Source organism: Jaculus jaculus, chromosome 17 (assembly GCF_020740685.1).
Source record: "Jaculus jaculus isolate mJacJac1 chromosome 17, mJacJac1.mat.Y.cur, whole genome shotgun sequence".
Classification (NCBI taxonomy): domain Eukaryota; kingdom Metazoa; phylum Chordata; class Mammalia; order Rodentia; family Dipodidae; genus Jaculus; species Jaculus jaculus.
The window spans coordinates 66,748,883-66,776,119 of record NC_059118.1 but is presented as its reverse complement, the minus strand read 5'-3'; the positions used below and the strand labels follow the sequence as shown (position 1 = coordinate 66,776,119).

General features: G+C 50.1%; 1 protein-coding gene across 1 annotated transcript in view; it reads right to left on the bottom strand.

Moving 5' to 3' along the window:
- Positions 1-27,237, bottom strand: part of Slc22a23 (solute carrier family 22 member 23) — a 169,481-nt gene that overhangs the window by 17,886 nt on the left and 124,358 nt on the right. Inside the window, exons 4-5 of the mRNA XM_045136494.1 lie at positions 19,213-19,381; positions 4,756-4,883 (exon numbers count right to left, since the gene is read on the bottom strand). Coding sequence (XP_044992429.1) covers positions 4,756-4,883; positions 19,213-19,381 — 297 coding nt within the window. The remainder of the gene's footprint in view (positions 1-4,755; positions 4,884-19,212; positions 19,382-27,237) is intronic.

Here is a 27,237-nt window from a genome sequence, read left to right as displayed (position 1 = left end):
GTGCATGTTCTGAGCCCCAGATGCACGAGGTGCTGAGGTGGTCCTGGCCTCTCTGCACCTTCCCAGGGTGACAGAGAGAGGGGGCAGAGCAGCTCACCCTGGCTTGCATGGGGGGTGGTGGTGGTGTCTCGTTGGCTTTGCTATGATCCTCATGGTCAATGCTAGGGTTAGTGGTAAAGAGCCCGGCACCCCGGAGATGAGCAAGGAAAGGCAGGGAAAGGGAAGGAGGAGAGGAGGGCTGCAGGGAAGTCATGAAAAAGCACATATAAAAGAACCGACGCAGCAGCTCTGCCCCCGACCATGGGGAAGAGGAGAGAGAGAACATGGTCTCTCTTCCCTGCCGCCCTCATCCCTCACGTACGGGTCTAGGCTTAGTGGTACTTGGCTACCAGAGTCAATGTATCTTTGGGCTTTCAATATTGGAACTTATCTGTCACCCCAGATAGCTGGATTTTAAAATATGTGCACATTTTCAACAACTGGCCCAAAACTGCAGGTCCCTGCAGCTTCCAGCCTACATACATGCTGCTGGGCGGAGCAGCAGTCACCAGAGTTCTGAACAGACTGACAACTCAGACGGGAGGGAGGGAAGGGCAAATCCCCTGCAGCACTGCCAACGGCCAGGAGCCCTGTATGGCGTGTGAGTGAGATGGTGGGTCACAGCCTCCACCTTGGCAATGCCAGGGCACATTGCTTTGCCAGCGGGGTTGCCCACAGAGAGCCCCAAGTGGGCAGTCAGAGGATCCCTGCTTCCTGCACATGGCTCATCGTGAGGGAGAAGCAGAGGGCATGCATGTGGTCTCCCTCCCCTGGGCTGGCCCTCACTGAGCTACTTCGGCCTTTGATGTCCCCACTGCCTTCCTGTAAAGCAGGGAATGCTGAAACTGCTTCAGAAGGCTCTGAGGACGTGATGCCTGCTGGGGGTTCTCCCCATGCTGCCCAGTCCCTGCCCTGTGGCTTGGCTCTCTCACTGATCTCACCAGCACCCCGTGTGCGTGCCTGCAGTGGGGGGCACTCACCTGAGGTGGCCAGAGCAGAATGTCAGGTGTCCCACTCTGTTGCTCCCCCACTCATTTTGAGCCAGAGTCTCTGAGACAGAAACCTGGTGTTTCCCATGAGCCTGGGTGATTGCCCAGACTCTGTCTCCTTTGAGGGACTGGGGTTACAGGCGCATCTGGCCACGCCCCCTTGTTTAAGTGAGAGCTAGAGATTTGGACTAAGGCAGTTTCAGGCCCCCTCAGGGTCTCATGCTTGTGCAGGAAAGGCACTAACAGCGCTGAGCTGAGCTTTTTCTTGCTTTCCTTTTGCAGTGGGCTGCTGGCATGGAACCAGCAAGATCTTTCCTCTTGCTGTAAATGTTCAAAATCTTGGGAGCTGGGGCCCAGGAAGGAGAGCTGTCATACTTGGGCATATCACGTGACACTGTGTGGAAGGCACTGGCGACACACAAAGTATCAGGCCTCAAAGAAAAACTGAAGGAAGTTTTAGAAGAACGGAAATGGGAAGCTGCGGAAATCAGGTTTTCTTCCAGCACAGATTCAAAGCTAGTGGGCATTAACGGAGCACCATGGGCCCCTCCTCCACCACTTACAGCCAAGCCCGAGACACTTGTCTGCCCAGAGGTAACAAGCCACAGCTTCACCCTTTCTTGGCTATGGGAGTCCAGGATTCTTGTATGCTGTGAATGTTCTCAGAACACTCACACAGACGGTCCCTCAGTCTCCCTTGGTGTTCTGATACAGCCTGAGCTCTGCAGCAGAGGCTCTGTGGGGTAGAAACACTGGCCAGAAATCCATAGGGCCCTCCTACCGCTAGGGCATCGAGGGGAGAAGGGTGGATGGGTGTGGGGAGTCCTAGGTTATATGGAACATGAGTGTGGACTTGAATCTCAAGAGTTAGCCAGAATGGGAATGAATGTGTCAGAGCGGGTGGGGACTTGCACGAGGTGGGCCCTATAGGGAATAAGTAGGAGCTCAACAGAAGCCAAGGGCCCAGGGGCAGCAGGTAGAGCTGAGGCAGGGTGTCCAAGATACGTGGAAGATGTGGGGATCTCCCCTGAAGGCTGTGGGAGGCCACTGGAAAGTTGTGAAGCAGGTGGTGATGGGATTAGGAAGTGTCTGGGCTGTTGACGGAAGCCGGGAGGACAGGGCAGAACATACGGGTCAGTGAGCCCGCCAGAGGAGGACTGGGTAAGAGCCCAGGAGCAGGCTGGGGGACTAGATGAGGTGACAGTTCCAAGTGGAAGAATGAGGCTGAGCTAAGGATGCTGGAAGTGTCGGGTTTGGCTAGATAAAATAGCCTGGTTGCCACCTCCCCGGTGCTGGGCAGTTTTGCCTAGGGCTGTCTGGGAGGATCTGACAGTAGGAAGCAAGAGAAAGCCAGCAGCAGGGTAACAAAAGCTTCAGTGACCTCCACATGACAGCTCCTGGCAAGCCTTTGTCTTCTGCTATTCACCAAAGGGACTAACCATCTTTTGCTTAAGCTCTTGCCTAGGACATAGAATAGAGATAAGCACGAAGAAACATATAAGCAGGGCTGGAGAGATGGCTCAGCAGTTAAGGCACTTTCCTACAAAGCCTAAGGACCTTGGTTCAGTACTCCAGTACCCATGTAAAGTCAGATTCACAATGTGGTGCATATGTCTTGAGTTCATTTGCAGTGGCTAGAGGCCCTGGCATACCCACCATTCTCTCTCTCTAATAAAATAAATAAATAAAGAATAAATAAATAAAGAATGAACCAGAAGGAGGGAGAAAAGAAAAAAAAAGCTAATATCACTTTCCAAAATCAGAAGGAAATGAAATCAGTGGAATTAGGATTGAGAGAAGTCTTTTCCTGATGACATGTTACCCTGCAAGGAGCGGAACATGGTGCTTTCATTAGGAGAAGCAAATGCACCATGAGACTGGAGAGCAGGAACGTGCTACTGAAGGGGACCTGGAGAAGTTCAGGAAGCTATCTGTGGTGGTCCAGAATGGGCAGACCCTGGGGTCAAGAGGGTTCCTTAGCACCATCTCTCTTCACAGGCCTACATATTCTTCCTGTTTGGCACCATGTCCACTGGATTTTTGGGCCCCGCTCAGCTGAGTAGCCATGTGACCAGTGGCAAAGTGACTTGGCCTCTGTGCCTCAGTTTCCTCACCTGCAAATGGGAGCATTATGAGACCCCATGCATAGTGTACTGCTGGGAGGACTCGTGTGTGGAGCATACAGCTTTGAATGTCAAGAGCGAGTCCACGTCTGTGGATCACTTGAAAGGGGACCGGCATGTGGGCCCATGTGTCACTGCTCCTGAGAAAGGGGTCTCAGATGCCCCTGAGACACGCAGAACTCTTCAGGGAGACCAGATAGGGCTCCTTTATATACTTCTTTATTCCACGGAATCCTAAGCTTCAGGCTGACCTGACTCCTGCTTCTGCTGAAGGACTTGGTAAACAACACCTCACCCAACATGTGGCGGTGGCCCAGTGGCTATCTTGAGCACAAAAGGAGGCAGGGATGCCACTTGGGTGGAACAGCAGCTTTTGTGGACCCCAAGACCTTCTGAATGGGGAGTCCAGTAAGAGGACTAGCTGGATAATAAGAGCATCTATGATCCAAATTGCTCATATGTCCCTTTCCCCTTGGAAATGGATGTGCAGGGCACATCCACTACATGCCTCAGATCCCGGCTCACTTATGCCTCACAGCCAGGCTCATCCAGACGCTCACTACTGTCCCGTGGTCACATGGAACCCCTTGGCCCCAGTACTTTACTTCTCCTGACTGGGCGCTCATCTTAACAGCCCTGTGCAACACCCTTGCCTGTGACTGCCCCCGCATTAGGCTTGGCTTGTGACCTCTGCTCTCCCAAGTGCTGGGCTTTAGCAGGCTTAGCAAACATCTGAGAATTGACTGGCTGCATGGCTAACATAGGAGTTCTGATTATGGGGGAAATCTGTTTCTCTCTCTCTCTCTCTCAGACACACACACACATGCATACCTATAGATTGTTTTCCTAGGGAACTTTACAATACACACTAGATCTTCAGGTCAGGGTGGCAGATCAGAGCTGGGGTCTACCAGATGTCTAAAGGCCATTTCTAGGTTGTTTGCATCACAATCTCCTCTAGTGCTTACTACAGACACACGTTCCTAGAGCTTCTTCCAGATAAACAGGTCAGCATGTACTTTTGCCAGGGAGGGGCCAGGAACCTGTCTATGGAGAACTCCTTGGTGACATTTATGGCCCTCAGCTTTCAAGCCCCACCTGCGGATATCACTTTTTCATAAGACTTTTACATATCTGAACACCCCACAAAACAGCTCATGTTTCCAGCTCTTCTCTTGCCCAGCAAATAGGCCATGGCCAAAAATAGCCAATGACGGCTCTTTGAAGGTCATACCTGGGAAGAGAGGTCATAACAGCCACCCGCACCCTGAGCCAGGGCTTCTAATCCTAGCAGGTGAGCAGGAGAGGCCAGGTGCCACACAGCCAAATACACCCAGTGAAGATCAAGTATGTATCAGACTCCTGCTCTACTTCTGGCTTTGCATGGGCAAAAGGAGTGCTGAATGTGTTTAACTTGACTATGAAAGCAGCCAGCTCGTGGAAAGTGGAGAGAAGGTCCATTCTCTCTCACTCCCAGATTCTGGCGGTTACTGCCATCCTTCTGCACACAACATGGGTGCAGGAACGCTGGACCCGGCTAGAACAGCCATCCGATACAGCAAGACCAGCCTCAGGGCACCCCAGCCAGCTGGGGGGATACTCACCTGGCATTACACCCTTGATGTCACTTTCTGGGCTCACACAGTTCTTCTGTGTGAGGTACAGGATCTGCTTCTTTGCCAACTCAAACTGCTGGGTAGCCATCAGCCAGCGGAGAGATTCTGGGAATATCCTGCAAAGACACAAAAGGAATAGCTGAGTGGCTTCCTACTGTTTAATTTTAGTGACATGTTATTCAGAGAGGCAGGATGGACTCTAAGAGGCTACTGTAATGACCTGACACCCTTGCCAGCTTAGGAAAACCTCCAGAGGGACGGAGCAGCTGGAAACCAGTGTCAGCACTGCTATGGTTTAGTGCTAGCGTCCTCTGCGCCCGCCAGGTAGAAAGTCACAACAATACTGTGTCAACTGATAGGCACTGATTTTTTCAAAGATTTATTTTTATTTATTTGAGACAGATAGAGGGAGGGAGGGAGGGAGGGAGGGAGGGAGAGAGAGGGAGGGGAGGGGGGAGGGAGAGGGAGAGAGAGAGGGAGAGAGAGAGAGAGGGAGAATGGGTACTCTAGGACCTCTAGCAACTGCAAAGGAACTCTAGATACATGTGCCACTGTGTGTATCTGGCTTCCATGGGACCTAGAGACTTGAACCTGGGTCCTTAGACTTCACAGGCAAGCACCTTAATCACTGAGCCATCTCTCCAACCCCGATGATTTTCTTTTTTTAATAATCAAGACTTTCCATGCTTATAGTTTAAGAGCCCATCAATATTATTGCTATCTTGCTGATACATTTGGGACTAGTGTCCTTTCTTAATTTCTTGAGATAGGTCATTAGCATTCATTTTTCCAACATATAGATTTAATAGCTCACAGTTTTATCTCAATATCATTATAGCTACATCTGTGATTTGATTCTAAATGTTTTGATTTCTATTCAGGGTTTCTCTTTCCCTATTCTTGTCTGACAACACAAGTTCCTTTGCAGGCAGTCTCTGGAGTGCCAAAATAATACATCCAACACTATTATACAATATTACTTATACTAAATGTCTGTGGACACAAACTTCAGGGCAGAGAGTCAAAGTCATGTTAGTGCTGTGTAGGAGAAGAAATAGCCCAGTGGTAGGTACAGCTATATCTGCCAACCTCTGGGGCCAGGAGCTCAGAGCCCCGTCTCCTCACACAAAATGATGCTACTGTGCTGAGCCATCTTGACCCCTGTGCTTCATCTGTCTGGCAGCCCTGTGATGATCTGCCCACTACATAGAGCATTGCTCCCTGGCTGGGAGGCGAGGGTGGATTTGAGTAACATCATTCTGTTTTCAAAACAAAGGCCTGTGCTCTGTGTACAAGGCAGCCGCTTTGGTTTCTGGAATTCCGTCTAAGCATTGACTCTCAGGAAGACAGCTCTGGTCATGCATGATCCCTGATTTTCATGAGAAGGTTTTCTTTTCTTCCCAGGCTTCACAGCCACAGGCAGAGACCAGAGGCTGCACGAGAGGCCCCGTGTTCAGCCCACTGGCTCCCAGATTTAAGGCCCTGGGATGTTGTGTTATCCTGAGTGGCCATTCACTCTCCAGCTCATCTTTGTCACCCTCAAGGTCAGGTCCTCAGACAACAGAGCATGAACAACTATAACCTCAGAGCAGAAAAGACACGTCCTTTCTGGGGACCTTTGAGACTTGAGTAAGTTTTAAGGCAGGCGCACACTACAGGCGTGGGTTAGGAGATGGGGTGAGCCTTTCTTAGAGCCGGCACCCTCGCTGACTTGCTTCCCCTAGTGCTGAGCTTTGTCACTACAGGCCCACTGCACCTCCTTTCCTGACCTCATGTCTTGCGGAAGGAAGCCTCTACAAACGCGATAAACAAGCTAGCCCACATGCACACACGACTTGAGGGATGTGCACATGTGATATGGTGGGAGAACTGAGGAAGATCGCGGCCAGGACTGCCAAGGAAGGCGGGGCTCTGCCCGGCCGTCTGGAAGACGAACAGCTGTGGGGACAGGAACCCCAGGGAAGGGGTGGGGGCGTGAAACAGTAGGCTGGGCTGGGGAGCAGCTGCTGGGTATGAAAGGAGAAGAGAAGAGAGAGGGCGCAGGTATGGAATCCTCCGAGCAGCAGCCACAGGGCCCCAAATGAAGGGAAGCGGGGAACAGCGCTCTCCTGGGAGTCACCAGCCCCGCCAAGCAACTGCCGCGGACGGCTGGCAGCCCTGGAAGTCTCCTTTCTCACTGATGAGCCTGCGGCTTGCCGGGGATGGTGTTACTAGTTTCCCAGGTCAAGCTTTTGACTATTGTTATCCATCTTATAGCTTGGAAAGCTCAGACGAAAGAACACTCATTCCTCAAGAACTTAGCTATCAGAGGCAGAGCAGGGATCTGAACCCCGGCGTCTGACTTGGGGTCCAGCCCCTCAGCCTTAATGGACACAGCAGAGTAGTGCACAAGCCGCCAGATGCCCTCAGAAGGCCAACATCGGGAAAGTACATTCTTGTGAGGCTGCTCAGGTGTTCCAGAATGAACCCAAAGGGCACAGGCACAAAATACTTAAGTTTTATGATGTATTTAAATGTACCGCACAGTCATAAAGAATGGTTGGGCTAGAGGCCCAGGATGATTTCAGTTTGGATAATATACCAAAGCCAGGTATGGAAGTTTGTAGCAGTAATTCCAGTACTTGGTCAGCTAAGACAGGATGATCACGGTGAGTTCAAGGCCAACCTGGGCTACAGAAAGAGACCCTACTTAAAGAAAGAAAAAGAGGGCTGGAGAGATTGCTTAGCAGTGAAGGAGCCTGCCTGAGAAGCCTAAGGACCCAGGTTCAATTCCTCAGTTCCCACGTAAGCCAGATGCACATGATGGCACATACGTCTGGAGTTCGTTTGCAGTGGCTAGAGGCCCTGGTGTGCCCATTCTGTCTTTGATAAATAAATCTTTTTTTAAAAATAAATCTAATGACACAAAAGTGATCAAAAGCCTCGGGACTGAGGGGGACACCTCAGAGACTTGGAGAAGTGGACTGTGTCCAACCGAAGAAGCAAGCAAAGGAGGCCAGAACAAGCCATCCCACTCCGTGCACTCTCCCGCATGAAAAATGCCAAGTGCAGACCAAACCAAAGGGGTTTCTCATGTGTAACATGGAGGCTACATGGTGCACTCACTGGAAGCACAGCTCTGCATAGAAGAGCCCCAGGACAGGCTCGTGGGAGAGACTTCTGGAAAAGGAAGTCCCTGGCCAGGCTGTGGGAAACAGAGGGACTTACTGGGCTGACGGCCACACCTCAAGAAAGGCAGCATCAGCAATGGGGTGCTGGAGTATCCTGCTCCCTCCCCGTGAGCACAGGAGCCTCGCAAGCCACAGATACCCTGGAAGTACCCCACTGTCCTGACACAGAGGTCCCTCGTGCCAGCCCACAGATGGCAGAGTGACAAAGCAGAACTTCAGCGTCAAGTGGTGGTTTCTGGTTGGCATATGTCCTAGACACTTACTGCACAGTGATGACCTCAGAGACCCCACCCCTAGGGCTGACCCTTTGCTGAGCACCATTACCAGTACAGACAGGCCTGGAACAACAGCATACCATGTTCAGTGGCCTTCGAAAGTAGATTACATATTTATTTTTATTTTTTAAATTTTTATTTGAGAGCAACAGACAGAGAGAGAAAGAGGGAGGGAGGGAGGGAGGAATGGAGAGAGAGAGAGAGAGAGAGAGAGAATGGACACACCCAGGCCTCCAGCCACTGCAAATAAACTCTAGATGCATGCGCCCCTTGTGCACCTGGTTTACGTGGGTCCTGGGGAATCAAGCCTCAAACTAGCATCTTTAGGCTTCACAGGCAAGTGCTTAAGCGCCAAGCCATCTCTCCAGCTCAGAATACATATTTTCTTAGAAAGACCCTGCTCAAAACAGCTGGAGTGAAATGCGGCTCTGGAGTTTCATGGGAGCTTCTATGTGGAAACCTTCCTGATGGTGTCGTATCAATGTTACTCCTACAAGAGTCAAGTTTCTCCCCCGTTGGTTCATTCTCTCTCTCTCTCTCCCCCTCCCTTTTCTGAAACAGGGCCTCACTTCGTAGCCCAGGCTCACCTTGACCTTGAACAGTCCCCACCCGAGCCTCCTGAGCGCTGGGCTCACAGACATGTGCGCTCTTCCTTGCTGCTCCTCTGAGTTGGGTGGCAGCACGCAATTCCGACAAGCCCCCGCTGCGTGGCTGGCACCGCGTGGCTAACTGGGGATTTGGTAGGAATTCCTGGCTTCTAACTCACATTCCCATCCGATGTATAAAGTTCAGCCAAATTCAAGTCCATCTGACTGATGCTTCCCAGGCCTCTCTTGCATCCCAGCACATAAGCCAGCAATCAACTACTTGGATCAGCAGTTAAAACTTGGTACAGTGATCACAGCATTATAAGGATGATCATTTGCCTTTTAAATGTTTAAAAATAATAAATTATTTCTTCGCCCAATTGGAGAATCTGACTTCAACAAGTATGCTATTTGGGCTGCATTCTTTTTATTTTGTTAGCATATATTTACCGTGCAAAATAATGGGTTTCTTTATAACATTTTCATTAATGAATACCATGTACTTTGACCCTCTCTTGTCCCATCCCTTGTACTGACCTTTGCACAAACTATCCACTTCCACTTCTGCTTGCTTGCTCTTTCTTTTCTTCTTTCTTTCTTTCTTTCTTTCTTTCTTTCTTTCTTTCTTTCTTTCTTTCTTTCTTTTCTTTTCTTTTCTTTCCTTCCTTCCTTCCTTCCTTCCTTCCTTCCTTCCTTCCTTCCTTCCTTCCTTCCTTCCTTCCTCTTTCTCTCTCTCTCTCTCCCTCTCTCTTTCTTTCTTTTTTGCTTTTTCAATGTAGGGTCTCACTCTAGCCCAGGCTGACCTGGAATTCACTATGTAGTCTCAGGCTGGCCTCAAACTCACAGCAATCCTCGTACTTCCACCTCGCAAGTGCTGGCGTTAAAGGCGTGCGCCCCTGTGCCCGGCTGCTTCTGCCTTTCTGTCTTATACATGTAGGCATTCTGAACCCAGATTCCACATATGAGAAAAAGTGTGAGAACTACCCTGGGTCTGGCCTATTTCACTCAACATGATGAAGAAGAGTTTTAGTCATTTTCTTGTCAATGGCATAATTGATTCCTTTTTATGGCTGTACAAAACTCCATGATACACATTTTCTTGTGTGTGAAGGGTGTGTTTGCGTGCTTTTTTTTTGGGGGGGGGTTTCGAGGTAGGGTCTCACTCTGGCCCAGGCTGACCTGGAATTAAGTGTAGTCTCAGGGTGGCCTCGAACTCATGGCAATCCTCCTACCTCTGTCTCCCGCGTGCTGGGATTAAAGGGGTGTGCCACTGGGCTGGCCCGGTGTTTATTATGCATGAGGGCGCACGTGTGTTTGTGTCACTCTGGTAAAGGTCCATTTGGCAATTCTCTGGCTAAGAAGCATGGTCGCCACTTTCGCGTGTTGTGCTAGGACATCTGCTTATAAAGAAAGTACAGAAAGGGAATAAAACTAGCTGCTAATGCTTCATGAAATTAGTTGTACCCTGAAGTCATTCCTTTGCTTCTTGCAGCGTTTAGTTTTGGGTGAGACTAGTGTAGATGAGCACTCCTTCCTGCCCGTGACTCAACATGGCATCGCCCACTTGGGGAGCAAATGTGCCCAGAGCACGCGCGCACACGAACTGCAGCTCCAGGCCCAAGACCTACAACAGATCCACCGCTGGGCGTCCTCCTGCGGGGCTTCTCCCAAGAAGGGCCTGTAAAGACCCCGGGCCGGGCCCAGGGAGGGGAGGGCAGCTGGGCTTTCCCTGGGTGCATGAGAAAGAGAGCTGGCAGTGCTCCGGAGACCTGTGTGGTGAAGAGGCAAAGCTAGCTACTGATGCTCTGGTGTGACCAGGTGTCAGACTGTCCAACACTCCCGAGGGTCCCAGAAGAAAGCGCACCACAAAATCTAAGGCCATAATTGAATCAACACAGTTGGGAGAATATCCGTTTTCAAACACTTGGACAAAATGCAAGCTTGGGTCCCAGTGGAACATATTTTCATGTGGATTTCTTTCTTTTTAAAATATATTTTAAAAATATATTTATTTGATTGAAGGAGAAAGAGAATGAATGAATGAATGAATGAATCTGGGTGTACCAGGGCCTCTAGCCACTGCAAATGAACTCTAGATGTACATGCCACCTTGTGCAGCTGGCATTATGTTGGTACTGGGGAATCAAACTTGAGTTCTTAGGCTTTGCATGTAAGTGTCTTAACCACTGAGCCATCTCTCCAGCCCTCATGTAGATTTCTTTTTCTTAAAAAATATTTTATTTATTTATTTGAGAGACAGACACACAGAGAAACAGGTAGAGTATGGGTGCACCAGGGCTTTAAGCCACTGTAAACAAACTCCAGATGCACGTGCCACTTTGTGCATCTGGTTTATGTGGGCACTGGAGAATCTAACATGAGTCCTTGGGCTTCACAGGCAAGCGTCTTAACGGCTAAGCCATCACTTAAGCCCTGAATTTCTTAATTATTCATTCTTTGATGCCTTCCGCCCCCTCCCTTCCTTCCTCTCCCTCCTCCCTTCATCCCCTTCCCTGCCTCTCTTTAATGTGTTTAAATGTTTATTTATTAGAGAGACTATGAGAAAATGAATCAATATGAATGGGCTCAGCAAGACCTCCTGCCATTGCAAATGAATTTCAGAAGCACGCGCCACTTCATGTGTTTCGCTTCATGTGGGTGCCCAGGCTGGCAGGCTCTGTACCTTTAGCTGCAGAACCACCTCCCCAGCCCTCTTTCTTTAAAGACTTAAATGTGGACATGGTGACTCACTGAAGTAAGCTCAGCACTCAGGAAGCTGAGGCAGGAAGGTTACTGTGAGTGCGAGGCCAGCTTGCCACGTGGAGACTCTGAGCTTGTCAGCACAGGGGACTTTGAGGAGGGACGTGGGCAACAGGGCAGAGGGCTTCTGCCAGCCTCGTGCCTGTAGCCTGTTGTAGGAGGTCCAACCCGCCTGTCCTGAAGAGTGCTGGGCTCCAACCCAGTGTCCGGCAGGGTGGCAGACAAAGCCCACAGCGTGGCAACAGCTTGTCATCCAGTCCCGCCTCACCCTCGTGCCGGCTCTTGAGGGTGACTCTTACCACTGTCATGCACACCTCCATCCACTCCCCTTTCCTTGGGAACTTGTCACTAACCAGTTCCAATGTCAGAGTCAGGCCAGACTGCCACTCTCTGAGTACTGTGCCACGTGCACTGCCAGAGTCCCTAAGGCCCATCCCAAGGTGGCCAGGACACCGCAACCTCGTTTCGGCCATCACGTAGACCTGGGCCAGTTGCCAGTGCACTTCTCACCTGAGCCAGGCACCAAGACACCGAGCTCAGCACCAGCACACACGCACACACGCACACACGCACACACACATGTGAATACACATGCTCACACTGGCCTCTGTCTGCCTCGTTTCCTGGTTTCCATGATGATCCTCAAGCTGGCCACCACCAACCATAGCTTGCTTGGGGTGAGGACATGAGATGGACTCTTGGAACAAGTCCTGACCCTGGGGGGGCAGCAGGGCCTCACTGCCCTGCTTGAGTGTGTGCATGACATTGGATGGCCTCTCCCAACTTCTTATTAGAAGCAGCTGGGTGAGCCCTGGGGTTCCTAGTATTTTTATGTAACTTTTTTACTCAGAAGCTGAAAATAAGGCAATTTCTTACCCGAGGGCTTTCTAAACATCTATGCTGGTAGCAGATTCCAAACACCAGATTACAGAACAATTCCATGTCATTTTAACTGCTCATTCAACTTTCATGACTGAAACACGGGCTATCATCCTCATTTCCACATTGGCCATGTGTTAGTGTCACACAGTGTTTCATTACTCAGTCTAGACAATGTGTAGACAGGATTTGACTGAGGCTCCTCTTCTTTCTTTTTTGAGGTAGGGTCTCGTTCTTTCCCATGCTGACCTGGAACTCACTATGCTGACCTGGAACTCACTATGGAGTCTCAGGGTGGCCTCAAACTCACAGCGATCCTCCTACATCTGCCTCCGAGTGCTGGGATTAAAGGCGTGCGCCACCACACCCGGCTTAAAGCTTTTTCTTTACATTTCCCATTCGTCTCCTGAAACCAACTACAATGCTCACTGGGAAGTGTGCATACTCCTCGGGTTCCCAGAGATTGTAGCTTCTGCAAACGAACTCCAGACGCGTGCGCCCCCTTGTGCATCTGGCTAACAGAGATTGTAGCTTCTATGACTCACTTCTTCCCCTGCCCTGTGTGACTTAATTGTTAATATAACTGAATTCTTTGTATTTAGGGAACCCCACAGCCTTGTTTATCTGTAATGGGATCTCTTTGTATAATGTGGTATTCATAGATAAAACTGGCTTGGAAGGAGGACAGTGCTATGTCCCTAGAGTTGTCTGGGAAAGGAAAACAGGCTGATCCTTTCTGGATTTTACATGCACGTGCATGCACTTGCACACACAGCACTCACAATACATTAAAGGGTCTCTTAAAATCAGTTAGCAATAAGAAGCAAAGTTAATTTATTCACTTAGCACATTTTTATTGAGTCTCTATGAGGATAGGTAGCAACACCCTAGTAATTTGAAGGAATGTTTGTGTAATTGTCTTGGCATTTATTAAATAATGAGGACATGGAACTCTTCCCAGATGTGAGGCCCAGCTTTGTGCCAAGTACATGGTGCTCCTGGTGGCCAGGTGCCTCACGGCCCAGCAGCATGTAGCCCCGAGCTGGGCAGCTGGTGGCTTTCATTCCAGCCCTAGACTTGGAGCTGGTGCCACCTTGCAGCCACAGGGCCTTCAGCCAGCCATGGAGACTGCATGCCCAGGCTCATTACCTGCATGGGATGCTACAGAGTCCAGCTCAACGACTGCCTGGGGGTGACGGGAGCCCAGGGCTGTAAGTGCTCAGCATGGCTGACTGAAGGCCTGGCCCCAGCTGGTATGCTGATGCACACCTGTCATCTCCGCTACTCAGGAGGCTGAGGAAGGAGGAGGGCTGCTAGCCTGTGATGCATAACAGACTCCATTTTAGAAAACAAACCCCTCAAACAACAATAAAATTCCAAAAATATGTTTGATTCTGGATAGAACATTTTTGTGATATTTAAGACTTAGAACCATTCAAATGATGAAATTAAAATTTTTAATTTAATATTTACCTAGCCCAAGGTTTTGTTGTGCGTACATACACAATATTTTTACTATCCCCTATATTTTTGAATATTTATGTTTGAGGGGAGAGGGAGAAAAGGAAAATGAATGAGAATGGGCATGCCATGGCTTCGTGCTGTTGTAAACACTACCCAGACTCATGTGCCACTTTGTGCATCTGATTTTAAGTGAGTACTGGAGAACTGAATGCAGGCCAGCTGTTGAGCCATCTCCACAGCCCTATTTATATATTTTATAATGGTATTTCTCTTTAAATTGCTAAGCATCAACTCCTTTAGCAATACATTTTTTTCCAAGGGGTTGTGTCCCCCTTTCCACTGTCTTTAGGTGTGGGGGTGTGAGCGTACAATGTTCCCATAGCCTCATGCGTCTGTGATTAAACTTCATACTCAGTCCAGTCTGGGGGCTGAAGCCTTGCTAGAGGAGGTGCTCCACTGCGGGGGGGGGGGGGCTTGGGATTTCACAGTCCAGCCTTGCGTGCCAGGGCCAGCTAGCTCGCTCTCTTCCCTCCCTGCGGATGTGCAGCTGTGACACCTTTCTTACCATGCCTTTCTTGCATGATGAACCGTCACCTCAAAACTGAATAAACCCTTTCCTTCCACAAATTGCTGCTGGGCAGGCATTTTGTTCCAGAAACATGAAGGCAGCTACTACACAGGGCTTTCCTCGGGGAGTGGCCCGCTTACTTACTACCTGACTTGTGCGGCCGAGCAGAGCTTCCTCTAGTCTCCTGCAGGCTCCTTAGCTTCTCATTGCCCCCCCCCCCCCAGGTCTATAATCACCACGCTGGTTGCCAACAGCTCTTGTCGGGATGAAATTCCAACCGAACAGGGTGCCGTTAATAATTCACCATCCTCACGCAGCTGGAGCACGTCTTCACACAGAGAGGAGCCCAAGCTGAGACTGTCCCCAACAGGTACCCGACGAAAAGTCTTGGCAGAGTGCAAGAAAGCCACCGGTACTGCTCCTCTTCGGGAGGAGGGCCAGGCTGGGAGCAGAAACTGCGCTGAGGACTGGATGCTGTGGCTGTGGGTGGGGTGTCAGGTAGGCATGGCACAGAACCAGAAACACTCCCAGGGTGGCAGTCTCTAGAATGTGTCTGCATGTGTGGATGTCTCCACAGTGCAGGTCAACCAGTGAGACCCAGGACAAAAGCTTTTCCAGAAAGACCTTTGATGTCTGCTCTCTGAGGCAACCAAGGGACATCTGTCTCAGTGGTGGGACTGCACCGTCATTAATTCCCACCCATTCCCCACCAACAGCATCTGCTTCTTTCCCTGCAGAACCTGGGCTCCTCTCCTGTGAAGGAAGTTAGACGCAGTCAACTCGGAGCATCTGCTTCTGCACGCCTTCCGCATCCTTATCCAGAGGATCCCAGCGCCATGCGCCCCACAGCACACAGATGGCCACTTTCTTCTGTTGTGTGGAGCCTGGCACAGGGCTGTTTCTCCAACCTTGGGCTTGCCCACAGCCATCCTGACATGCTGGCTTTCTGTCCAACACTGGCACTTCCTCATGTGGCCCTGTGGGATGGTACGGCCCATCCTTTTGGGAACTGGGAGCAATGAACGATCTTTTTCTGTCACCTCCTGATCTCTCACTGTCACTAGAGCCAGCTAAGAGCCAAGCTCACGTTGGTCACAGCTGTGGCTCCAAGGACGTGTCTAAGCTCCCCACAGTGGCCCTTCTGCTGTCTTCACACGGGGACCTTCTCAGCCACTTACCTCAACTTATCATTTCCAAACTGAACTGGCAGGGCAGAACTTTGGGCTTCATCCCTCCTGACCCTCCACCTTGCAGAGACCTGGCCCGTCACCACTTCTTCTCTTAGCCTCGTGAGCCCCGACAAATCTCACTGGGATCACTTCCAAAGCACCCCTCTGGTCGGATCTCTGCAGGTGGCCCTGGGCACAGGCTACCACTGCCCTATTCCACATGGCAGGTGGATCCTCTGAGAGCACATGCTGGATTCTCCCTCATGTCGTCTGCTGGCTTGAAACCTGATGTGATCCTAGAGCTGTTAGGCAATAGACCACGGTGCCCTTCCCCATCTGTTTCTGAGTATCCTGCCTGTCTCTCCCATGCACCACTCAGCTACTCTGGCCTTCCTCTTCCAGAATGAGCTAAGCACAAACCTGCTTTTGTCCTGGCCCTGGATGTTTCCATTGCGAGAATACTTTTCCTCCCAGAACTTCATGTGACCTCCTCTCTCTAGCTTTTCTTTGGAGTCACTGCAGGCACCATTCCCACTGCCGAGCGCCCTGGGCACCGGCAGCCACACTTGCTCCCCGAAGGCAAGTGTGGACCCCTCCATCCTCCGCCACCAGCAGCTGGTCATGTGGCTGCTGCGGCCACTTACCTGACTCCAGCAGGCACAACAGCCTGTTAAGCATATGGCAAGACAGTGGTAACGATAGGTGAGGAAAAAGGACTGGCGCTGTCCAGTTTTCAAAACCACTGACTTGTGTGAGCCTGTCAAGGCTGGTAGGAAGATGTGGGGTACAAGTCTCCTCATCTATTGTTCAAATCTGTCCCCACTATGCCCAGCTCTCCATACACATTAAGAGGTGTATAGTTAGTATTTATGAGAATGTATCATAGGCTTGACATATGCTAGGTACCTTAAATAGTAGCAATATAAATATAAAATATGGGCTGCAGAGATGGCTTAGTGGTTAAGGGGATTGCCTGTGAAGCCTAAGGACCCATGGTGACTCCCCAGATCTCACATAAGCCAGACACACAAGGTGATGTATGTACAAGTTTGCATAGTCATACAAGGTGGCACACGTGTCTGAAGTTTGATTGCAGTGGCTGGAGGCCCTGGCATGCCAATTCTTTCTCTTTTTTCTCTCATAAAAATATAAAATCTAATAAATATGGCATTATTACATAACCATTAGCATATAAGGCATCAGGTGACAGACACTGTTCTAAGTTCAGTGACTTCTCCAAATCTGATTACTGACAACTATGGTTCAGTCCCCAAGCCTCCCTTGAAGACTGTCCCTCCAGGCTCCCCTTTGCCTATAGTACTTCAGTCCTCAAAGCAACCCTAGGAGGTAGGAACTGTTATGGCCTGCTTTTACAGAGGCATGAAATAGTCAGCAAGAGACAGACCAGACTGTTGGGACTGGCAGAGCCAGCTTGCGGCACAGACCTGGGTACGTGGTGTGGCACCTTTGTACCACCATCCGTGCCTACACAGGAACAGGGAACACAAGTCCCTTCTTTAAAAGAAACAATTTTTTTTTCAAATTTGTATGTTTCAAGGAACTTTTCTTCTTACCATGTGTTCAAATGAATGAGATACTAGCTTGCCTGTATTTACAAAACTGAAATGAAAAAGTTGAAAAGCTCTAGCCCCACTGGCCAGCCCTGCAGACCCAGGGCTGCCGGGAGAGGCCTGCTTCTAAGCCCTGGTCAGGTACCCCACCACCCGGGGAGGGAAGCAGTTGGTGTCCTTCCAGGGATGTGGTCTCCTCCAGGCTGAGTCATCTACCCTGGCTCCAGCAGGTGGGTAGGGAGGGCACCCCAAGGCAGGGGTGTGGAATGCGCTGGTAAGGGGGCCATAGGTCTGCCCTCTGCAAGAGGGGCCTAGGAGATGCAAGGGTGGTCCACTTGCTATTAGTAAAGTGTTTGTGTTTGCATAGAGTAAGGGTTTTTAGACAAAACTGATGTCCCTGAACCACCAAACATGTGAAAGCCATCAACAATACCACCAGGGAGGAGACAGGAAGGCTTCCTGGGATAGTGGGGAATACAGTGCAGACCCAACCCTGCTCCTGGGAAGGGGCCTTATTTGCCTGTTAGGACACCACTGGAGCAGAAGGCTGGGCGAGGGCTGGAGGAGGCATACCAGACGAGCAGTTTTGGCCGCTGTGGCCTCCCCAGCAAGGGGTCCTTCTTTTCATCTGCTGCCACTGGCTCCTGGTGGCTGGAAGGTCTCCTGACTCACTAAGCACAGCGGGTGCCTGGGAAACCTGCCCTACAGCTCACTGCTCGGTGGGTCCCCTGGGGTGGGCAGCACTTGAGTCACAAGTGGTCTGACTCCCTGGCACTTCGGGAGAAGGAAGCCCATTAACAGCCCTCGGGGCTCCAGGGAGCACTTAAGGGAAGAACGTGATGGACTGCATGCCAGAAAGTTCGTTTTCATTAGTGACTCAATGCTCACAAGACAGTGTGGTGTGCATCAGGCACACAGTGTGCTGGATGTGTGGGCAGAGCGAGGGTATCTGTGCCACAAGGGACGGGAGAGAAGACAAAGAGATGAGGGCACGGTTTCTAAACAGGTTCACCGAACCTTATCTTCCTTCATCCTCTTTCTAGCCACAGAGCGAAAGCTTCAACCCTGGTTGAACATTAATCCTCTCAGGGAGGTTTTAAAAGTCCAGTCACCCAGGTCACACCCCACGGCAGTGAGTTTAGTGTTTCCCACCCCTTACAGTCAGCAACTCAAAAACTTATTACATGTGGCTCTAAAAGTCCTAACGGGCTTATGTTGAGTAGGGGTAGGCAAACTATTTTTTTTTTCCTGAAAAAGGCCAGATAATACATCTTTGCAGTGGTGTGAGCCATGCAATGCACTTGTAGACACATGAACAGGCTGTGTTCTCAGGAATCCTTATTTACAAAATCAGATGGTGGGCCAGATTTGGACAACAGGCTGAAATTTTGTCTACCCGTGATACAGAGGAGACAAGGAGCTTTTCTAATCCCCTCCAACATTTCTGTCCGCATGTTGCATCCCAACACAAGACACTTCTATAAGCCTGCAAGTCTGTTAATAACGAGTCATCTCAAAGAAACTTCCTAAGGTAGGCAGCAGGAAGTTGGTGTGAAGCCACACTGGTCATGGACAGCTCACTGGAGCTGGGGGACAGCACACGGTGCTCACTCCACAGCGTGACCCACATAAACAATTAAAAATGATGAGAGGGCTGGAGAGATGGGTTAGCAGTTAAGCGCTTGCCTGTGAAGCCTGAGGACCCCGGTTTGAGGCTCGATTCCCCAGGACCCACGTTAGCCAGATGCACAAGGGGGAGCATGCGTCTGGAGTTCATTTGCAGTGGCTGGAGGCCCTGGTGCGCCCATTTTCTCCCTCTCTCTCTGTCTCTCAAATGAATAAATAAAAATTGAACAAAAAAATTTCAAAAAGAAAAAAGATGAGAAACAGAGAGAGAGGGAGGGAGGGAGGGAGGGAGGGAGGGCACCATTGGGGAAAACCCCACATCAACACGAGTGGACGTAAGGACGGGCCACGGGGCCTACGGGCGGGCGATACTCACGACCAGTAGAGCAGCATGAGCAGGAAGGGGCAGATGATGAGCGCCTGCAGCACCTGCCAGTCCCGGCACAGGGCGGCCAGCCCTGGCATGAGGAACTGGCCTGCCATGGCCACGAAGCTTGCCACCATGGTGATCATGAACCGTTTTCCCGGCGGGCACAGCTCTATTCCTAGAACAGAGAACCAAGGAGGGAGATGTGAGTGCCCCTGCCTGATGGCTGGGTAGGACGATGTTGTACACACAGGGGCATTCAAGCCTGACAGGTAAAGGTTCCAGGTCCCAGAGCAAGCTGATGGGATGCTGTCGCCTGTGGGGACAGTTTGCACATCACTCCTTGTCAGTGTTCCTCAGCTCTTTGGTGTTGGCAAACTTGCTGCTCAGCAAGGTCCCTTGTCTGCCCATGCTGTGCACTGGGGACACCCTCTCCACCTCTGGATGGGTCACCAGGCAGGTTCTTATGCCACCTGCACCGCCATCACCAATCCTGGTCCTTACCCAAGTGCTCCATAAGAACTCTGAGTCACAGGCGACCCGCCCCACTGTGAGACCAAGAAAGGCCAAGCCACACTGCAGCCTCTCTCTAAACATGGCTTCAATGAAGCAGCTCAGAGGACAGAAGTGGCCTAACTCGAAAGCTGCTCGCCACACTGGATCCTGGCGTCTACTCTCCAGTGGGCACATGGTGTATTCCCCCCGGTGCGGGCTGGGTCCGACTCGCTAGCATAGTTCCAAAACCGAAAGCAGCCTCTGTCGTCAACCAACACCTGCTGAATGGAGGGAACCATTCACAGCCCCTTTGTCTGCAAGAACTCATTCCTGAATTCAACCTTGCATAAAAGACAGTCTGAACTGGGTGTAGTGGCAGAGTCTTTAATCCCAACACTCAGGAGGCAGAGGTAGGAGAAGTGTCAAGAGTTCAAGGCCACCCTGAGACTACATAGTGTATTCAAGGTCAGTCTGAGCTAATGTGAGACCCTACTTCGGAAAAACAAAGACAGTCTGGAAATTTCAAACTGTAGTGCCCACTTGACAACCAACACCTGGCGTGTGGATCTCTACGAGAATGGTCTTTAGCACTGAAAAGGCAGTTGAGGGTGATCTCCCTCTCTCTCTACCTTCCTACATAATAATGCACAAATATATCCCCCTAAAAGCATGAAAATTTGTTACTGTTTTACTGTAACATGCATAATTCCCTAAAATTTTCTTTCTTGCTTATTTTTCTTTGGAGTACTTGAAAGGATTAAACAAGAAAAAGGAGAAAAGAGGTTTCTCCATAGAAAACACTCTTCCTGCTTTGTGTTCAAAGGCCTGGTCAAAGAGGGAGCTCTGGAGCCGATCTTCTAGATGCCCAGAGACCACAGGCAGAGGCAGGAGGTCAACGCCAGCAAGGAGGGGCCGGCCAGTGGGAGAGCTGCTGCGTGACCCTGGCTGCAGGCTTCTAGTGCTGACGAGCACACGTGCTGCAGACCGGTTCACACCGCTGGTAGAAATCACCCAACCGAGAGCAGCTTGCGGGGAAAAAGAGGTTTGTTTTGGCTTACAGGCTTGATGAGAAGCTCCATGAGGGCAGGGGAAAATGATGGCATGAGCAGAGGGTGGACATCACCCCCTGGCAAACATAAGGTCAATAATAGCAACAGGAGAGTGTGCCAAACACTGGCAAGGGGGAGCTGGCCATAATACCCATAAGCCAGCCCCCAACAATACAACGCCTCCCGGAGGTGTTAGTCCCTGATTGCTATTAGCTGGGGAGACTAGCAGTCAGCACAGCTAAAAAATTCTAGAAATGGGACTGGAGGGATGGCTTAGTGGTTAAGGCGCTTGACTGTAAAGCCAAAGGACCCAGGTTTGACTCCCCAGGACCCACATTAGCCAGATGCACAAGGGGGCACACATGTCTGGAGTTTGTTTGCAGTGGCTGGAGGCCCTGACACGCCCATTCTCTCTCTCCCTCTCTCTCTGTCAAATAAATAAATAAATAAAAATAAAATATCTTAGAAATCCCAGAAATCAACAATCTGTAAGTTTTAAACCGCACAGCATTCTGAGTGGCAGGAAGAAGCCCTGTGTCAACACCCTGCTGTGTGTCCCTCCCGCTAGCTGCTCTGGGGTGGCCCAGCTGTCACATTCACTGCTGTGCTGTCCCCTCGGGGAGGGAGAGTCATGCCTAGGTTCTTCTTTTTTTTTTTTTTTTAAATTTTTATTTATTATTTATTTGAGAGTGACAGACACAGAGAGAAAGACAGATAGAGGGACAGAGAGGGAATGGGCGCGCCAGGGCTTCCAGCCTCTGCAAACGAACTCCAGACGCGTGTGCCCACTTGTGCATCTGGCTAACGTGGGACCTGGGGAACCGAGCCTCGAACCAGGGTCCTTAGGCTTCACAGGCTTAACCGCTAAGCCATCTCTCCAGCCCTAGGTTCTTCTTTTAAGATAAAAGGTGGAAATTCTTAACTTAGACATACACACAAAAATCACATGCCAAAGTTAGTAAGGTCCACAGTAAGAACAGCATATAGCGGTTTGTTTCATCAGAACTTTCTGAGGGTCTTGGAATACATCAACAATGAATAAGGGATTTGGACTGCCATGCCATTCTCTTAGCTCCTTTGGATGCTTGGTCCCACACACCCACCAACACTTATATAAGAACCACAGGCAACTTCCCAGGCCTGCATATGAGCAAGGAAGAGGGTTCCTGGATGAGCACATGGCTCCGTGGCTCCCCGGCTGCTCACAAGCTGCTGTGGCCAGAGCACCCCAGTGTCATTGGGGACTTGACAGCTGGGAAGCTGTCACAGCCCTTTTCCTTGAGGTCCCATCCTGCCTCTCCTGCAAGCGGCTGAGTGTTCGTTACTTTTTGCCTCCTGACGTGGGTCTGCGCTCTGCAGTGTCAGGGTCACATGGGCGCGGCCAGGACCCTGGGGCCTGTGGAGTACCTGAGGAGGTCCCGCTATTACCCAGCACCCCGAGCATGGCTGCCTCTTGCACAGAACTGCACAGGCCAAAGCGATGGGCCCTTCTGACCTCTCTACCCCTCCCTGTCCCAGGCTACTCCTTCCCCTCCCCCCCTTTTTTTGTTTGCTTGAGGTAGGGTCTTACTAGTCCAGGCTGACTTGGAACTCACCCTGTAGCACCAGGCTGGCCTCAAACTCACAATGATCCTCCTCCTTCAGCCTACTTGAATCCCAGTGTTGGGATTAGAGGGACATGCCACCACACCTGGCCCTGTTTGTGCTGGGAACCCTAGCAGAGACTGACTTGACCTCAGTGGGCAGATGTGCATTGAGCCAGCGGGTCAGACTCTGCCTCTCTAGATTTCCTGTTGGGACAACAGAAAGACACTGTGACCTGAAGTAGGGCACGCGTGTGGGCATTTGCTGATAACTACCTTTTATGTCATGACTCATCAAGAATTCTTTCCAAACCACTTGAATTCAACTAGGATCTGATGGTAACTATAAAAATTAAAAAACAAAACAACCACCACTGAAACTACTATCAGGAGCCACCATGCACCAGGCCATCATTCATCCACACTCCCTTTGGAAGGTGTAAAGTCAGGTTTGCTGAAGGAGCAGAGAAAGAATCCTCCCGAATCTCCTGTGAGGAGGGGCCGAGGACTGGAGGGGGCTCTGTGTGCAGGAGACCTGTGTGTGATGGCTCACATCCTGAAGGTGGCTCCAGCCACACAATGGTGCACGTCCCTAACCCCCTGGTCCTCAGGGCCTGGCTGCTTTGGAGACTGAAGGAGAGCCCAGGGCCCATGGGAGATGCTGACATCATCTGGTGCCTCCAAAAGCCTGCCTCCCTGTGGTGACACCAGCCCTACGTGTCTCAGACTTCCACTTATGGGCAGAAGAACTTTTACCCAGATAATGCCACAGTCAACTGTCTTCTTACATGACCCATGAACATTTTCAGCATAAAATACCTCAGGTATCCAGTGTGCTGCATAAAAGCCCAGACTACGCAGACCTGGTTTCTAACCCTGTCCCTGGTCCTTGTTCCCTTCATTTAGTCATCTAGGGGCTCTCTGCCTCAGTTTCATCATCTGCAAACTGGGGTGTTAAGAGCACTAAACAGCACCACTGCCTGAACATGCTGTGTGATAGCATCAGCGAGTCCCAGGGTTGCACTTTACCACTACACATGGCGACCGAGTCAGCACTCGCTCACTCTGATCTCATGGTCTCCAGTTAGACCCATTTGGCTTCATTTATTTTCAGTGATTTATTGTTTCCGTGTTTTTAAGAGTAGGCCCAAGGTTTGTTCTAAGAAAGGAGAAGGGAAATAGCTTCGGCATTCCACATTCTTTCTCCTCCGAGTATTTTACTTGATGGAGTGTCTTTTATACCTACAGGCTATTCATTAATTTAAAATTTAAAAAGGGCTGTGGTACTAGGTGTGCAGCATAGTGGTACAGTATTTTACACACACACACACACCCCCCAGAACTGAGAGTATTCAAGAAAACCACCACCAAAAATCCCCACTATTAAAATGTCTTTTCCTCTCAGACCTTAACTTGATTGAATTTGTCTGCCTAGGAGGCAGACCTTTGGGTTTGTCCATAAGGGTGTTTCCAGAAAGCCCTGACTGAGGTAGGAAAACCTGGGGTCCCAGACTGGGTGTGATGACACACACCCTTAATCTCAGCACTTGGGAGGCAGAGACAGGAGGCAGGAGGATTGCTGTGAGTTTAAGGCCAGCCCGGGACCACAGAGTGAGTTCCAGGCTGGGCTAGAGTGAGACCTGGCTAGAGTGAGACTCTGCCTCTAAAATGAAAAAGGAAAAAAAAAGAGGAGAAAACAGAGAGAGGGAACATTCTTCTTTGCTTCCCGACCATGGACACGACATTGTTGAGTGGCCTCACCTCTGCCACCACAGCGCAGGCTGCTCTTACTCCCATGTCCTGCCCACTGTGACCAGCCGTGCCCTCAAGCTGGAGCCAGCATGACCCCCTTCCTTCTCTCTGTAAGTTGCTTCTATTGGGTATTTTGTCAGAGTAATGAGGAAAGTAAGTAAAACAGTGGCCACACTTGGTGGCTAGCAGAGAAATTACTGAAGGTTCTGGGAATTAAACAGCATGTGATTAAGATGGAGCTGAGGCATTTGGCCTGTAAATCACAAGACTGTGGCCAGTGCAGTGGGGGCAGCCAGAGGCTCTGGGACTTGTCTTGTTTGGAGACCACAACTCTGGAAGACCCGTTTTTCAAAATTTTAGAGTCAGATTTCCTGGAAGAAAAAGGAAGCTAAGTTGCTCACAGCAGTCAGTCACTTCTGGTGATGAGGAGGGTACAGGAGGGAGGGAGGTACCAAAGGCTGGTTGTCATGAGCTGGCTTCACAGCTGCTAAACTGCAGCAGGGCATGAGGGTCAGTGTGGTGTGTCACCGTGAGCAGGCTGTGGTCTGTGCTCAACCCACTGCATTCTAGGTGTGCCCATGAAGACACCATGCACGTGTGGCAACTGCCATGATCTGATCGGCCAACTCTATAAAGGGAGTTGATTCAGATGATCTGTGGGGACCTGGCTGATCATGGAAAGACCTTCAATACAGAGACAGGCTTCTTTGGGGATGAGGAAAGGAGTTCCAACCATGGACAGCAGCCAGCAAGAAGGGGGCTTCCCATTTGCCCAGCAGCTCCCACAGTCATCTGAGAGAAGCATGCCCCATCCTGTGACACTGAGCAAATCCTCCTGTAACACGCATACCTGCTAAACACACCTATAACACGCACACTGGTAAATCATCCTGTAGCACGCACGAGAGTAAAACACAACCTGTAACACACATACACGAACAAAACACATGCTGTCATATGCACATGGGTAAACCCCTATAACATGCACACTGCCACACGTACACAAGCAAATCCTTCTGTAACATGTGTGAGTACATCCTCCTGTGACATGCATGTAAGTAAAACACATCCTGTAACATGTACATGAGAAAACCACAACTTTTATTCTTTGCTAAATGCTTATTTTTGGAGGTGCCTCCTGGAAAATGGTCCTACCACATCATCTACCCCTCCCTGGCAAGGCAGAGAACGTTGGTTCTGCTGTCTCCCAATGTCTCCTTTCCACCTCACTGTCCCTCCGTCCTGCCTCTCACCACACTGCACCTGAAAGCAAAGGCATTGCTTGATAATGACTGCCATGGGTAAGAATCAGGCCCCAGGACCAGGAGACCGGACCTTGGGCCATGTGATTGTGGTGTTCCTTATTATAGCACAAGGGACTGAAATTGCTGGGCACACAGACACAAATAGCGTCCAGAGGTACAAGGCTGCTATTACCACAGGGGCTCCAAACACTTCTTCTTAAGTTAGGCTCTGCCAGCCTATGGGTGTGGCCAAATAATTTGGAAATGGTGGGTTTTCTCCCTCCAGAGGACAAGAAAACAAAGCCAGGAGAATTTTAAGTATTTCCTACAAATCACATTCAGGTGTCTGTCAGACACACAGATTTGGAAGTTAAATGTTGAGATGTAAAAACAATGGATTGCCACCAGTTGGCTACCAGCATGTCACCAGTACTGGGCTAGGTGACCACTCTGAGGTGCGATGGGCATGATATGTCAGCAGGAATTGTTCCTGAGCTGAACTCATTCAGTCTGTATGACTCTATGATGTAGGGATGGTTTTAATGACCACTGTTGTGGTCACCTTCTTGTTGCTAAGATGAAACATCCAACCAAAAGCAGCTGGTGGGAGGAAGGTTGCTTATTTTGGCTTACAGTCTCAAGGGGATGTTCCATGATGGCAGAGAAAGGGTAGTATGCGTAGAGGCTGGACATCACCTCTGCCACAGCAGGTGGACTACAGCAACAAGAGAGTCAGCCAAGTTCTGGCAAGGGGGAGCTCGCTCTAACAGACCTAAGCTCATCCCAACAACACACCTCCTCCAGCAAAGCTCCACCTCCCAAATTGCCACCAGTTGGGACCAAGCATTCAGAAGACATGAGATCATGGGGGATACGACTCAAACATCTGACACAACACTCACTCATTACGTAAATAAGAGGCATCCAAAGCTCAGGATGACTGAAGGAATTGTCCCAAACCCCCCAGTTAAGGAAGAAACAAGGTAGGTGTTGAGGTGAGGGCCACTGTGCTGCTCCCATGTCCATTGCAGGCTGGAGCTGTCCCTACAGGGGTCAGAAGCTAAGTCCTGGGAGACCAGGCTCCCCTGACCTAGTTCTCTGCTGGTCCCCAGAGCCAAGGACTCTGTCTGGCAAATATGAGGGTCTCACATACATGGCCATGAATAAATGCATGACAGTTTCTTCTCCTCTAGTCCAGTTGCTTTGTCTCCCTTAAATGGAATTGCTATTTTTTCTCTGAACAAACAATATAATGATAGCTTTATTGACATACTTCTTTTATTCCAGAAAATTTAGTGTACATTAAAACCTCACATGAATATTTGTTGTTTATGCATTAAATGGTGGTAGACTCTAGGTTTGGATTATTATTGTTATTATTTTGTTCTTTGTTTTTTTCGAGGTAGGGTCTCACTCTAGCTTGGCTAACAGGAATTCACTATATAGTCTCAGGGTAGCCTCAAACTCACGGCGACCCTCATAACTCTGCCTTCCAAGTGCTGGGATTAAAGGCGTGCACCACCATACCTGGCTGGTTCGGATTATTTTTTAACAGGTTTTTTTTTTCACACATAACTATGGGGGAACCTCTGATCATGATGAGAGATGCAGGGCTGTTGTCAGTGAGGGAGTCTATCCCACAGGCAGAGAGACACATGCAACTGTGGGCCCCTGCCAACAAATGGTAGTGACATATCTGATAGCTGTGATAGCAGACCTATACCATTCCCCCAAGGGGAGGCTCCATCTTGGGACTACTACCTAAAGACTAAGGAACATAGGCATGCTGGGACATGCATGGGTCATGAGACCAGATCAATGATCCTCTAGCCAGTCTTCTCAGGAAGTCACAGGCAATACATATCTCCTTTGCCATGATGACTAAAGTTTCATGGTAAAGGGAATGTGAAC